General features: G+C 39.0%; 1 protein-coding gene across 1 annotated transcript; it reads left to right on the top strand.

Annotated features, from left to right (window-relative positions):
• Positions 1-1006: 1006 nt before the first annotated feature.
• LOC134566185 (keratin, type I cytoskeletal 19-like) lies at positions 1007-7386 on the top strand. The gene is made up of 7 exons (XM_063425889.1): positions 1007-1595; positions 3626-3708; positions 5273-5429; positions 5881-6042; positions 6175-6300; positions 6564-6784; positions 7308-7386. The coding sequence occupies exons 1-7, from the start codon at positions 1062-1064 to the stop codon at positions 7384-7386; spliced, it is 1362 nt and encodes a 453-aa protein (XP_063281959.1). The 5' UTR covers positions 1007-1061.
• Positions 7387-12300: the final 4914 nt, after the last annotated feature.

Below are 12300 nucleotides of genomic sequence, written 5' to 3'. Positions count from 1 at the left end.
TGTGGGTTTTAAAATTCGCCTGCCCATTGAAGTCTATGGCGGTTCACCCGGTTCGCGAACGTTTGCGGCGTCCCCGTTCGCCGTTCGCGAACCGAAAATTTTGTGTTCGCAACATCATTACTCATAAGTCTCATTAAAGCCTCCCCTACTACTTCATGCAAACTCTGTCTTTAGCGTGTCCCTGTCATGTTATCTGCTCCTATTACACCATCTCCTGCTGCGTCAATTCAAACACTGAATGCTTTCACAACCAGTCTTATAATGATTTTATACTGATTTTGAAGCACGGCATCATTCTAGGGTGCTGGTTTCCATGGCATCAGTGACCATGGACGTTCTGACGCAGGAACTTGACACCGGCCAGATAGGATCTCCCTACTACTATTTAAATTAACCTGTGTTTCTGTGCCCAAAAGTGTGTTTATATTTATCCATGTTCCTTGGTATTGACCTTTGGCCTGTTTTCACTATTCTGCTTTCTGTAGAGATTTCTGGATCCTTATTGGCTTATTACCTTTCCTTATTTTCCTTAGTAATTCAGCAATCATCCTGGCCATCCTATGGACTGGTGATATGCTCTGTCCTCTGTTATCATCTGTCTCAGGTTAGTGCATTTGGTGATACCTGACTATCATAATCCAATTACTAATCTAGTATAACACCATATAAACCACAATACAATATATTGTGTGAAAATATACTTAGCAGTGCCCTAATGTGTGTAATTTTTATCAGAATTTTGCCTGAGGATCTACAAGATTACTTTTAGTTTTTGTTGACAATTCATTGTGCATATATTAGATGTCAAACACTACATTTTATTGCTGAACATAAGATAACACCCAGATGCTACATACATACAATGAGTGTCCATTATCATAAAAAAACAAAAAAAAAAAAAAAGATTGCTGGCACAAGCAGAAGAACTCCAATTAAGTGGTGACACCCAAAGTATCACCGATATAAAAAGGAATCAGTGAGCCAGTACATCTGTGGACCTGTGTAAGATCTAGCTTGAGAGTTCTCTGCCTACAACATACAGCCTTTTACTGCTTCTCAATATGAGTTTACGACACGGATCTGGATCAGGCAAGGGGAAGGGATGCGTTGGGGGTGTTAGCTCATCTTCAAGTATTAGGGTGTCTTCTGGAAAGCACAGCTCTGGTGGAGTGTATGGTGGTGGAGCATCATGTGGTAACTATGGTGGAAGCATGACACGTTGTCATGTTGGAAGTAGTGGAAGTGTGTGTACTGGTATTGGTGGAGAATATTGCATTGGAGGTGGGTCTGGCTTTGGTGGTGGGTCTAGCTTTGGTGGTGGTGCATGTTATACTGGTGGTTGTGTCGGTGGTTACTCTGGCCATGGAGGAGGCTTTGGGTTTGGAGATGACCATGGATTGCTCTCATGCAATGAGAAGGTAACAATGCAGAATCTCAATGATCGTTTGGCATCATACCTACACAAAGTACGTGAATTGGAGGAACAGAATGCTGAACTGGAGAAAAAGATCCGACATTGGTATGAGACACATTGCCCCAAGCCAGCCCAAGATTACAGTCACTACTACAGAACAATTGAGGATTTACAGAAAAAGGTGAGATAGCATAGAGTATATGCACACATGTATATGCTTCATTTTGCAAAAACAACTTTTGAAAGTATTTTTTTACAAAGTAGTCCAAGTCACACAAAAAGTAATCTTTACATCAAAAAGACCAAGTCCCACTGTATTGTCCATGTAAAGTACCTCCAAAAGAGAGATTTTACAGCATATTCTAATCCTAATAATTTTTTCTTGTTCAGCTAGACTAACAGTATAGAAAAATATTGGTGGTCAAGCGATACAGACGCACTGTCGTATTCTCATTAACTAAATTAATGTAACTGTCCCTGTGAGATTCTGTCTGCAGGATATACGAGCCAGAAGATCAGAATTTCCATGAATTAATTTTGATTGAACAAAATGAGGCAAAATATCCAAGTTGAGGCTATAGTTGAGTTGGAGAATTTTTCTATATCGGCTTTTTTAACTCAGTTTTTACATTCGTATTTAATATGTGAAAATTGCGAGTTTGGTGAATAATTCTAACTGTCTAGGTATTTTCTATAGAAAACCCATTGTACCCCTTAAAAAAGTGTTTACAATCTCATCCATAGAAGATGTTTTAAACATATATATCTGCTGATGGTAGGAATTTAGGAAGAGGCCTTTTTCTTTCACCATACTATGACTTAGCAGTCATTTTTAAAGCAGTCTAAAAATCGAAGTACCACTTTTGATTGCTACAGCTTAGGTTCCCCCCCCCCCCCCCCCCCCCCAAATAATAGCGCGTGATAGAGAGCAGTGATTCTATGCTTAGGGACATAAATATAAGACTGGATTATAAATCTCAAAAATATTAGGCCTCATATTGTCTATCTTTGTCTTAGAGTCTTAATGCATACTAAATACAGTAACAGGTGATTAGATAAATCCAAAATGGAGGCATGTATTTTCTTAAAGGTACAGTGCTATTAAAACTTTAATTGCTCTAATAAAGGTTACATCTAACATAGATTCAATTAGAATTAAAAGAATATCGGTGCTGTGTTCTCTGTATCTAAATTCTCTATACCCCGCCCTAGTTTTCCAATCGCATTTTTACATTATACAGTCGCCAGTTTTACACTTGGTAAATAAACATAACAATCTTACTTGATGTCATTTTTGGAAACACCTAAATATTATATTTCATTCTGAGGCTTGAAGTAAGAGGAGATGTGCGAGAGATGGCAGTATCGTTCTACCTTTCAGTCTGATTCACAACTAATCTTTCCTAATCTTTAAAAAAATCTAAAAAAATCTAAAAAAAAATCTACACAGCCCCAGCCACCAACAATACTCGTTCAATTTTTTTCCTTTCTCTTTTTTATTATACTTTAAATATTTAACCCCTTAAGGACCAAACTTCTGGAATAAAGGGGAATCATGACATGTCACACATGTCATGTGTCCTTAAGGGGTTAAAGACACAGACATGACTAAAAGTGAATTTGTCATTATAATATACATTTACCGTAAGGAGAATCTTTGTAACACTACTGATACACAAAAATAATGATATGGTCTAACAGAAGGCCATCAATTCTAGAGAATTCTAATTTCTTCACAGTAACTTGGGATTTACAGAAAGAGTCACAGACACATGGAACAGTCTACCAGCAGTTATGGTAGAAACAAACTATTAAACTAAAATATTCAAAGAGTTTAAGAAAACTTTGAAAAGTTACAATGGCATTTGCATAAAATCAAGATGAAGACATGTGCTTTTGCATTGGAAATGGGAAATGGAAAAAGTATATAAGCCTATCTTTTATTTCCAGGAAATGTCTTTGTTTCTATAAATAAGGAGCTTTTAAACATTTTTTTTTTAAATCCATGAATATAGTCTCTCTCCTTCTCTGTGGTCAGACTTGTATTGACCATATGGAGTCTCTGAATAATACCTTGTTTTATTATATTGCTAATTGTTTAAATAGTTCATTTGAAATAAAATAGCCTGATAGAGCTCACATTCCTATTGCCCAGAAAAAAAACATTAACCTGCACAGTGTAAGAAATATTTCTCTCTTCTTTATTTTCAGATCGCTGACGCCTCTCGGGACAATGCCTGCATCGTCTTGCAGATTGACAATGCTAGGTTGGCGGCAGATGATTTCAAAATCAAGTGAGTGCTGGTAACCTGAGCTATTGATAGAATGTTTATTTCAGTATCAATACTTCGAGAACAAACACATCAAGGGGGTCAGAAATGTCAAACACAATGTTATTATAAGACGTTCTCATTAGATCCATAAATGTTTTTTCGGTAATTTAAAGGGGAATTTGTCATTATTGTTTATTATTTCGTTAATTAAAAATCACATGTATTATAATCTGTTTGTTTATTATTTTTTACTGAATACATATAAGTAAATAGCTCTTTAAAGCGCATCTCCTGGCTTATCCTTACTCCGTGGTGGCAGCCATATTTAAGTGCTTTTTGGTCACAAGCACAGCTTATCCAGGCAAAAAACACACCAAGAGTCAATATGTGCTCATGAATTCGAACAGCATGAAAGCAGGGCACTTAGCAAGTGCAATCCGGGATGGTTTCAAAACTTAAATGATGCATGGTCTTAGTAGAAAATTGTGCTTCCTCGCAAAGAGGAGTAAAAAATGGTGGCCCCCAGAGAGCAATTGTAATTATTAATAATTATTAAAAGTTAATAGTTATTCATAAACATAGTAAGATAACATAAATTAATGCAAAACTTCAATGAGAATTCCAGATATAGTTATCTTAGTAAATGGAACATTTCTTACAGTGATGGTAAACCCAAGTAGACCATGTCTAGAGGATGGCAGGGCATCATGGGAAATGCAGTCTACAGACATCTGTGATGCCTTGATTAGCCACTGCTATAGGACCTAGTGTGACCAAAACATTGTACTTAGTGAATAAATAAGCACATTCCAAAATATATAAGTACGCTCTTCAAGAACATGATCAAATATACCCAATGGAACGAAGAACTATGAGTTCCATTCTTAGTGGAAGTATAAGAACAATCCTTTAGGTGATGATGCAGGAAAAAATAGTTGAGATCAATTGATCTACTGATAGAAGGGAATATATATATATACATACCAAAAGAGTTGTGGTGGTCAAAAAAGGGTGGATAAAAACCCCTTCCACCTGAAGTAAGTGGATAGTTAATACATTGCTAAACACAAATACACAGAAATCTCACTTTAACAGTGCTCTTACTACTGCAAGGGATTCTGGGTAGGCATATGCAAATGTGCTCAACAAAGAACCACATTTATTATTATTTTGAGGCAAAAATGTGGTTCTTTGTTGAGCTCATTTGCATATGCCTACCCAGAATCCCTTGCAGTAGTGAGAGAACTGTTAATGTGAGATTTCTGTGGGAAAAGCAAGTCTTATGGCTTGACTGGTGTGTGTCTTTGTGTTTAGCAATGTATTAAAACTATTATATATATATAAATAAATCCAAACTTTTGCACTCCAACTTCCAGTCAGAGAAATAAACCCAGTGCCAAATAACATTGCAAATACCTTATTTAGAAAATACCGTCACTCCTGGCTTTATAATTAATGTTGTTCTTTTATTGTCAGAAACATCAACGTTGCAGTTCCTCAACGGAACTTTCATAAGGGCTTTCATCATATATATCTAAATATATGTAGATGTTCAATGGGTTCTAACGTTTCTTATGTTGCATAGGTATGAAACTGAGCTCTGCCTCCGCCAGTCAGTAGAAAGTGATATCAACGGCTTAAGAAGAGTGATGGACGATCTGAACCTCAGGAGATGTGACCTGGAGATGCAGCTGGAATGCCTGAGGGAGGAATTAGCTGCTCTAAAGAAAAACCACGAAGAGGTAAGAGCACTGAAATGTGCAACTGCTGAAACAAACCATCTAAAGACTTTATTAAATTATGAGTTGTGGTAAGATGACCAAGTAATTGCACAATTTAACCCAAAATATATGAGCTGCAAAAATGTCCCAACTCGCACAATTTTTCCAACTTGTTTTTTTGCTTGTATTTTACAATAAGGATGTCAAATCAGCATTTTCCATAACTCGTTGTTTAGTGAAAACCTCTCCTGTATTGGTTTGCATAAACTTTCCATTGTAGAGCTTCTGTGTCCATTTCGTACTATAGTTATTTAAAGTGAAAGAACCGTGGAAATATAAATGTGGCACTTCAGTTTACCACTAGGAGGTGCTATGTGACTCATATACATGTAAATTAACAGCGCCACCTAGTGGAAGGATTGCATAGTCATGTTTATAAAATATTAACATATAAATTGTTCTCAATGTGCAGGAGATGAAGGTGCTGAGAGGACAGGTGGCTGGTACAGTCAATGTAGATATGAATGCAGCACCTAGCATTGACTTGCAGAAGGTTCTGGATGAAATGAGATGTGAATATGAGCAACTTGTAACCAAGAACCAAAGGGAGATTGAAAGGAGATTCCAGGAACAGGTGAGATGGTGAAGCTAAATGTTGAGAAGAAAAATGTATTAAAATATCTTCATCTGAGGATGTATACTTTGAAATGTATGTAAGCCTTGATGGGCACGAGGATAGTGTGTTATTGTGTTTTTTCTTTTTCAGACAGAAGAGGTGACCAAGCAGATGTGCTCTAGCAGTCAGGAGTTCCAGTGTGTCCAGACAGAAATTATTGAGTTAAGGCGTACCATTCAGACCTTAGAGATCGACCTGCAGTCTCAGTTGAGCATGGTACATATGATTTCTTCTTCTTTTCCATATTGTTTTCTTTTGTGAACCTTAATTTAACCTATTCGAATAATACAAATGTTTCACTAATACTATAGAACAGCGCTGCTCATGCTATCTCTGAAGGACCATCTTTGATCCAGTTTTTTTATTAACACCCCCATTGGCACAGAAAGGGGTTATCTTTAATTTGAGAAGCATTGCCACTCAGTAAAACAGTTTCATTCATTGCTATTTGATCTCCATGGTGTGACTTTTAATTTCAGAAAGCTGCTCTAGAAGGAAGTCTAGCAGAGACAGAGGGACGGTATTGTTGTCAGCTCGCTCAGCTCCAGGCCTTGATCCAGAAAGTTGAAGCTGAGCTGTCAGAGATCCGTTGTGAAATGGAAAACCAGAGCCAGGAATATAAGACACTTCTTGATATAAAATCACGCCTGGAGCAGGAGATCTGCACTTACCGCACCCTACTGGACGGCTCAGGAACCCAGTAAGTCAACAATATCTGAACCCTTTACTTGTCTTGAAAGAGATGAGACTGCTTTGATAATTCTCAATATATCTTTTTAATTGTGCAGTTGTCTAATTTATTCATCCAACCCACATAGCTTATTTGATTTTATATCCTTCTGTGGATGTTTGAATTTCAATTCTTTTTTATATCCGCATATTACTTTGTCTCTCTGTCCAGTAAGTAGTTTTCCATTTATCAATATTGGGGACTTTTTCATATTCTTTAATGGACATCTCTAGTCAGTGCAGATTAATTCTTATAAAGTTCTCAGATGCGTTCATAAATTCTGTTGTAATTTACAGGGTTTTTACAAGTTTTTAAAATTTCCAAAAGTTTTAAAAAATAATATTGAACTTTAAAATATTAAATTAACCCAATTGGCATTATTCAGTTTCTACACCTTCTACAATGAGATTAAGAAATTATTCACACTGACTTGCTGACTGTGACTCACATTAGCACATGAATTTAAGACGATTTATCCTTCTTTTTACTGCAGAATATCAAGTGGGTCCTGTGATCAATCGTACTCGTCCTGCGCATCAGGATCTCAGACTGATAAGCAAGGTGGTAAGTAATAGTCCGCTGTAATAATATGTGGGTGTTCAGTAACTTTGTAACTTTGATGTAGGAGGGAAACGAGCCAAAGTAAACTAACAACTATTTGTATGTTCTGCTTTTATATGGATGCCAGGATACTTACTCATCATTAAAATAATAGGAGGAAATATGTTTTTAAAGGCTCTGTCCCATCTCTTCTGCCCTGTTCCCAACCTCTCTGATATTTCTATATTTTTTTGCCTTCTGCTATTCTCCATACACTGATAGCAGTACACACAAAAACTAACACCAATATACACAATAATCAATGTATATCCACCAGTCACACTATGGCACCTATCCCCTACACCAAGGGTGCCCAAAAGGTTGATCCACATATGTTGTAGAACTACAACCACAACTCCCATAATGCTTTGCATGCCTTAAGAATGGCAAAGCATCATGGAAGATGTAGTTTTCAAAACATGTGGGGATCTATCTTTTGGGCACAAACTATCACCAACATGTCTGAACAAGTGGTGTGCCATGGTAACTTATTATATGAAAATATACAGTAAGACAATGTGGCCTAGAACTGGTGGTTGTCACTGCTGGGAATCCTTTACATCAGTGGTCTCCAACCCAGTCCTCATGGACCACAAAGAGTCCAGGATTTATGTATCTCCCTGTTTTAATCCAACGGAGATACTGACAAAACCTGAACTGGTTGTGGTCCATGAGGACTGGGTTGCAGACCACTGCTTTTACAGGATATGGCTGACAGAGGCTCATCAAAAGAATAAATACTGGGATATAAGAAATGTCAGGGCTAACAAATGTTACTAAAATTTGTCTATCATATACAACAAGCCACGGTATGTTTCCATTGCCTAAGCTAACAATATAGTATGTTTGAATAATGGTTAACAAAAATGGCTAACTGTTTAAAGAGGGTATGGAAGGAACTAATCTGCCGGTAGCCAATCAGGCTTTAGTTTATGATAGTGTCACCAATGAGCATTCTATTTGTATCAGCAAGCACAGTTAGCATAAGCATACTATTTTATAGCACACATATATATATTGAAAACAGATAAAGCAGCACAGTAACAACAAGGAGCTGCTTGTGTCATATTCATCCTCTTCTCAATATTTGTTTTTTTTTCTGACATGTCCTCTTGCAACTGGCTTTGGAAAAAAAAAACTGGATTTTGAAAGACAAATTATAAATGGGAAAAGAAAAGAAAACTATCTCTTAAAATTGTGTCTTTCTCAAATACCTTCCGGATAGAAAAATGAAATATCTGTCAGCGTAGGGAGGGAGGGGCAGTGATCGCAGAGACAAACTATTGTTATTTTTTTTTCTCGTTTCCCTGATTAATTTGCTAAGCTTTAATGAAAAAAAAATAATTTGATGAATACTCGGACAGGTCTGAATTATTGTGCGTTGCCATGCTTTAATACTAGTGCATGGGTCCTCAAACTCTGCCCCCCCCCAGATGTTGCTGAACTACAACTCCCATGATTCTTTGAAATACATAGATAGCCAGAGAATCATGGGAGTTGTAGTTTAGCAACATCTGGGGTGCCGGAGTTTGAGGACCCCTGTACTAATCTATCTATCTATCTATCCATTTATCTCTATCTACCTATCTGGGTTTTTTTTCTGTCTTATAATATATATATTTTTTTGTATTTTTGGTTTACCAATAGGTGGAGTCTCTTCCCGCGACCACCAATATCATTCTATTCAAAGAAAGTGAGCGTCTAAGAACTTCGAACGCACTCTTTTGCTCAATGTTCGGTGGATACATATTCTTGCACAGTGTCTCATGACCGGACCTTCCTTCTCCTGCTGTTTAAATTAAAATGCTATACTGGTTGCACCATATGTCTTAATTTTATGATCTCACTGTTGTCTATAAATATGTTTAGATAAAAAAATACATTTTAGAACTGATAAATAGCCATCCAGTGCAACAGATACAGAAAACAAGAGAATAAAATAACCATCCAATGCAATCGCTAGCTATCAGAAGACCTATATGATATATTACTTGAATCCTGTACTTCCTTTTAATTGAGATTGTAAAAAGCTTCATTCAGAACATGTGCCCAGTATAACATTCTTTTTTGCTTACTTTATCTGTCAGCGAACGCTGGTCTATTTGAAGTCTTTATTAAAGCTTAGCTCTATGACATTTATTGCAAATGTGGTTGTCTGACATTATTTCGCTGTGTGAATATCATTCGTTCATGTCATTCATCTGTCTTCATAAATCCATCTATGGTGGAAATTAGGAGACTCCTTGTAGGAGAAATACTGACAACTTTGGAAGAAGCAGCTACTAATCTAATTCTTCCGCAGCTATGACAGTTCAAGAGATAGTTTTTTTTTTTAGCCAAGTTTTTTTTTTTTTTTTTTTTCATTCTTTATTTTTAACGTGCATGAAAAATATAACAAGTGGGCTCGTCATGCCCCAACAGCTTTGACAAGCATACAAACAAACATTTGACAGTTGGTTGGCATGTAGAATATTTTGCACAATTTTTTATAGATTAGTAGTTAAGTAAACTATACTGCATAAGTATGCACTGCGTGGCAGGTTAAGTTTAATTGTTGCTGAGTACTAGAAAATATGATTGTATACGTGCTAATGTAATCAGTAGACCTATGTAAGCATAACATTTGTCTGAGTGTACTGATTGTTAATATATCCAGGGAGTATATTAGTATACAGGCTAGTAATGTTTGTCCACAGAGAGGTCATAAGCATTAAAGTAGATTTGTAAAATAGGAGAGAGGAAGCAGCGTAACATTGCAATAAGGCACATCTAACTATACATAATAAGACTGGCATCCTGTAGCTGCTGAAAAGTGACAGGAGCTGCTCCCACTGAGTGCAGACCTTGAGAGAGAGTCCCTTTGGCAGTTCATGCTTGTCCAACCCTCGGTCTGCAGAGTGTGTGGCATGGTAGTAATGAGTCCATCGTGTTCACCGGTAAGACGGGTGAGTGCTCTCCCCTTATGAGATTCCGTCATGCGGTTCTCGGCTGGATGTGGTCAGATTGCTGTGTTGTCATGTAGGTCGGCAGGAGTAGCCGCTTTATCTATTGATGGACCGGATGGCAGGTCCAGACTGCTCGTTGCCGCGGGAGCTGGGGGTCCCCGTCTCACATCGGTAGGGCACACTCCCTGCCTACACTGGGGCATGCCAAGCTTTGGGGTCCGGGTGAGTTAAACTTAGAGTTGGTACAGCAGACTCTGAGGTGGTAAGGTGTATACCCTCTGGGCCCTCTGCCGCCATTTTAACGGTGCCTCTGTGTGGCTGCATGGCTGTTAGTCGAGAGGCCTTGCATTGTTCGGCCCGCTTGATGTCTGCCTGAATCTGCCGCTCCCATCACGCTGATGTCTTCCCCACAGGGATCGGTCGTCAACTCACCGTTGGGTTCAGTGTGTGGTCGCTCGTTTCGGTGAGCGGCTTGATTGCTCTTCTCTGGAGCCCCATCGTGCAGGTGCTGGTGGAGCCGGACTCAGCGCGGCCGCCATCTTAAGGGGTAAGCCTCCGGTGCGCTCCTTTGTCCATCCTTCACTCCTCTCGGGTCCCTTGTAGTGGGGACCGGGATGACCCCCCCGGTCCAAGGGGGGGGGAAACGGGGCCGGCAGGCGTCTCAGGATGTCGGCTTGCGGTGTCCGGGAAGGGAGACAGGGCAGCGGCCGTCTACTCCGCCTCCTCCCCGAGTAGGCCGCGGCCCCCAAAGCCTCTTACCCCCTTCAGGGGTCCTGAAGCTCCCGATCTCGGGGTCCGCCACCCCGTCCACAGCCGTGGGCAGGCCTCCTGGGCTCTTTGCGAGTGTCAGAGCTTTGTTAGTCGCCTGAGAGGCCAGATTGCTCCGGAGCCTCTCCTGCATGCGACCGGTCAGCATGGCGGACCGGCCCCGCCCCCCTTAGCCAAGTTTTATCCACTGAGGATATTGAGAAAGTCTAATGAGGTTTATTAAAGGAACACTTAAGCACTAGAAATATAAATGTGTGTTCTTAACACTTTAGTGTCCATGTCCATAGATTTAGAGCTCCCCCCATTTTCTAATACATTTTAACATACAGCATTTTACTTACGTTTTTACTCAGCGCTGTTGGCTTTTCCTCCTTCCATGAAGACATGGAGGAGGCATGGTCTCCTCTGGAAATGGTCTAATCCAATACTCCAATACTCTGCCTAGAGGAACTTTGGGAACCTGATGAATCAATGCTTCCTCATCACATGATTAAGTTTTACTCTAACAGTACCACGGAAGACAGCAACGAGAGGTGGATTTAACCCTGCAATGTAAAAATTACAGTTTCTCCGAAACTACAAATTTTAAAAAAATATATCTTTATTTAGGTCATAACGTGTGAGAGTATTACAAAGTTTTTCAAGATGATATTAAATACGCAGATAGGTCCCGCAAGGGTAACACATTATTGGTTGGAGAAATAAAATAAAATAAAAAACAAAAGAGTAGTCAAAAATAATAACTAACTAGCTTTCCCCTCCTGGGCATGAGGTTACAGCATAAAATAGAAATGCACTCTTTGAGTAGTAGGCTCACTAAGGGCTCACCCCCCTCCAGGAGACTAAAATACTAACAAAGGTTATGCTGCCAGATAACCCGCAGGAGAGGAGGGGTGGGAATTACAATTGTAATAATACCATAGTATAATTATAATTAAAAATGTAGATGTACAGACCAGGTGTCGAACACATCTTACAGAAATTGCATTGGCTAGCACATGTGGCTAGCAACAGGCAATGTTGTTTTTTGTGCCGACGTCGGTGATGTCGCGCAAATGCTCCACCTATCTCTTCCGCGGAACGCGTCTTGTATGGGAACCCTGCCAGTACTTCTAACCCACACAGCAGGGGTTGTGTTCATTTTGGCATCAAACATGACGTAGCCAGAAAGTG

This window comes from Pelobates fuscus, chromosome 6 (assembly GCF_036172605.1).
Source record: "Pelobates fuscus isolate aPelFus1 chromosome 6, aPelFus1.pri, whole genome shotgun sequence".
NCBI classification, from domain to species: domain Eukaryota; kingdom Metazoa; phylum Chordata; class Amphibia; order Anura; family Pelobatidae; genus Pelobates; species Pelobates fuscus.
Note: the sequence above shows the minus strand (reverse complement) of the source record. Positions and strands in the feature narration are given on the sequence as shown.

What these genes read in the sequence shown, in the direction of transcription:
- LOC134566185 (XM_063425889.1), top strand. Translation starts at nt 1,062, where the DNA reads ATGAGTTTACGACACGGATCTGGATCAGGCAAGGGGAAGGGATGCGTT. An exon ending in AAAGGAGATTCCAGGAACAG is followed by an intron (nt 6,043 to 6,174) that starts GTGAGATGGTGA and finishes TTTCTTTTTCAG; the next exon opens with ACAGAAGAGGTGACCAAGCA. An exon ending in TGCAGTCTCAGTTGAGCATG is followed by an intron (nt 6,301 to 6,563) that starts GTACATATGATT and finishes TTTTAATTTCAG; the next exon opens with AAAGCTGCTCTAGAAGGAAG.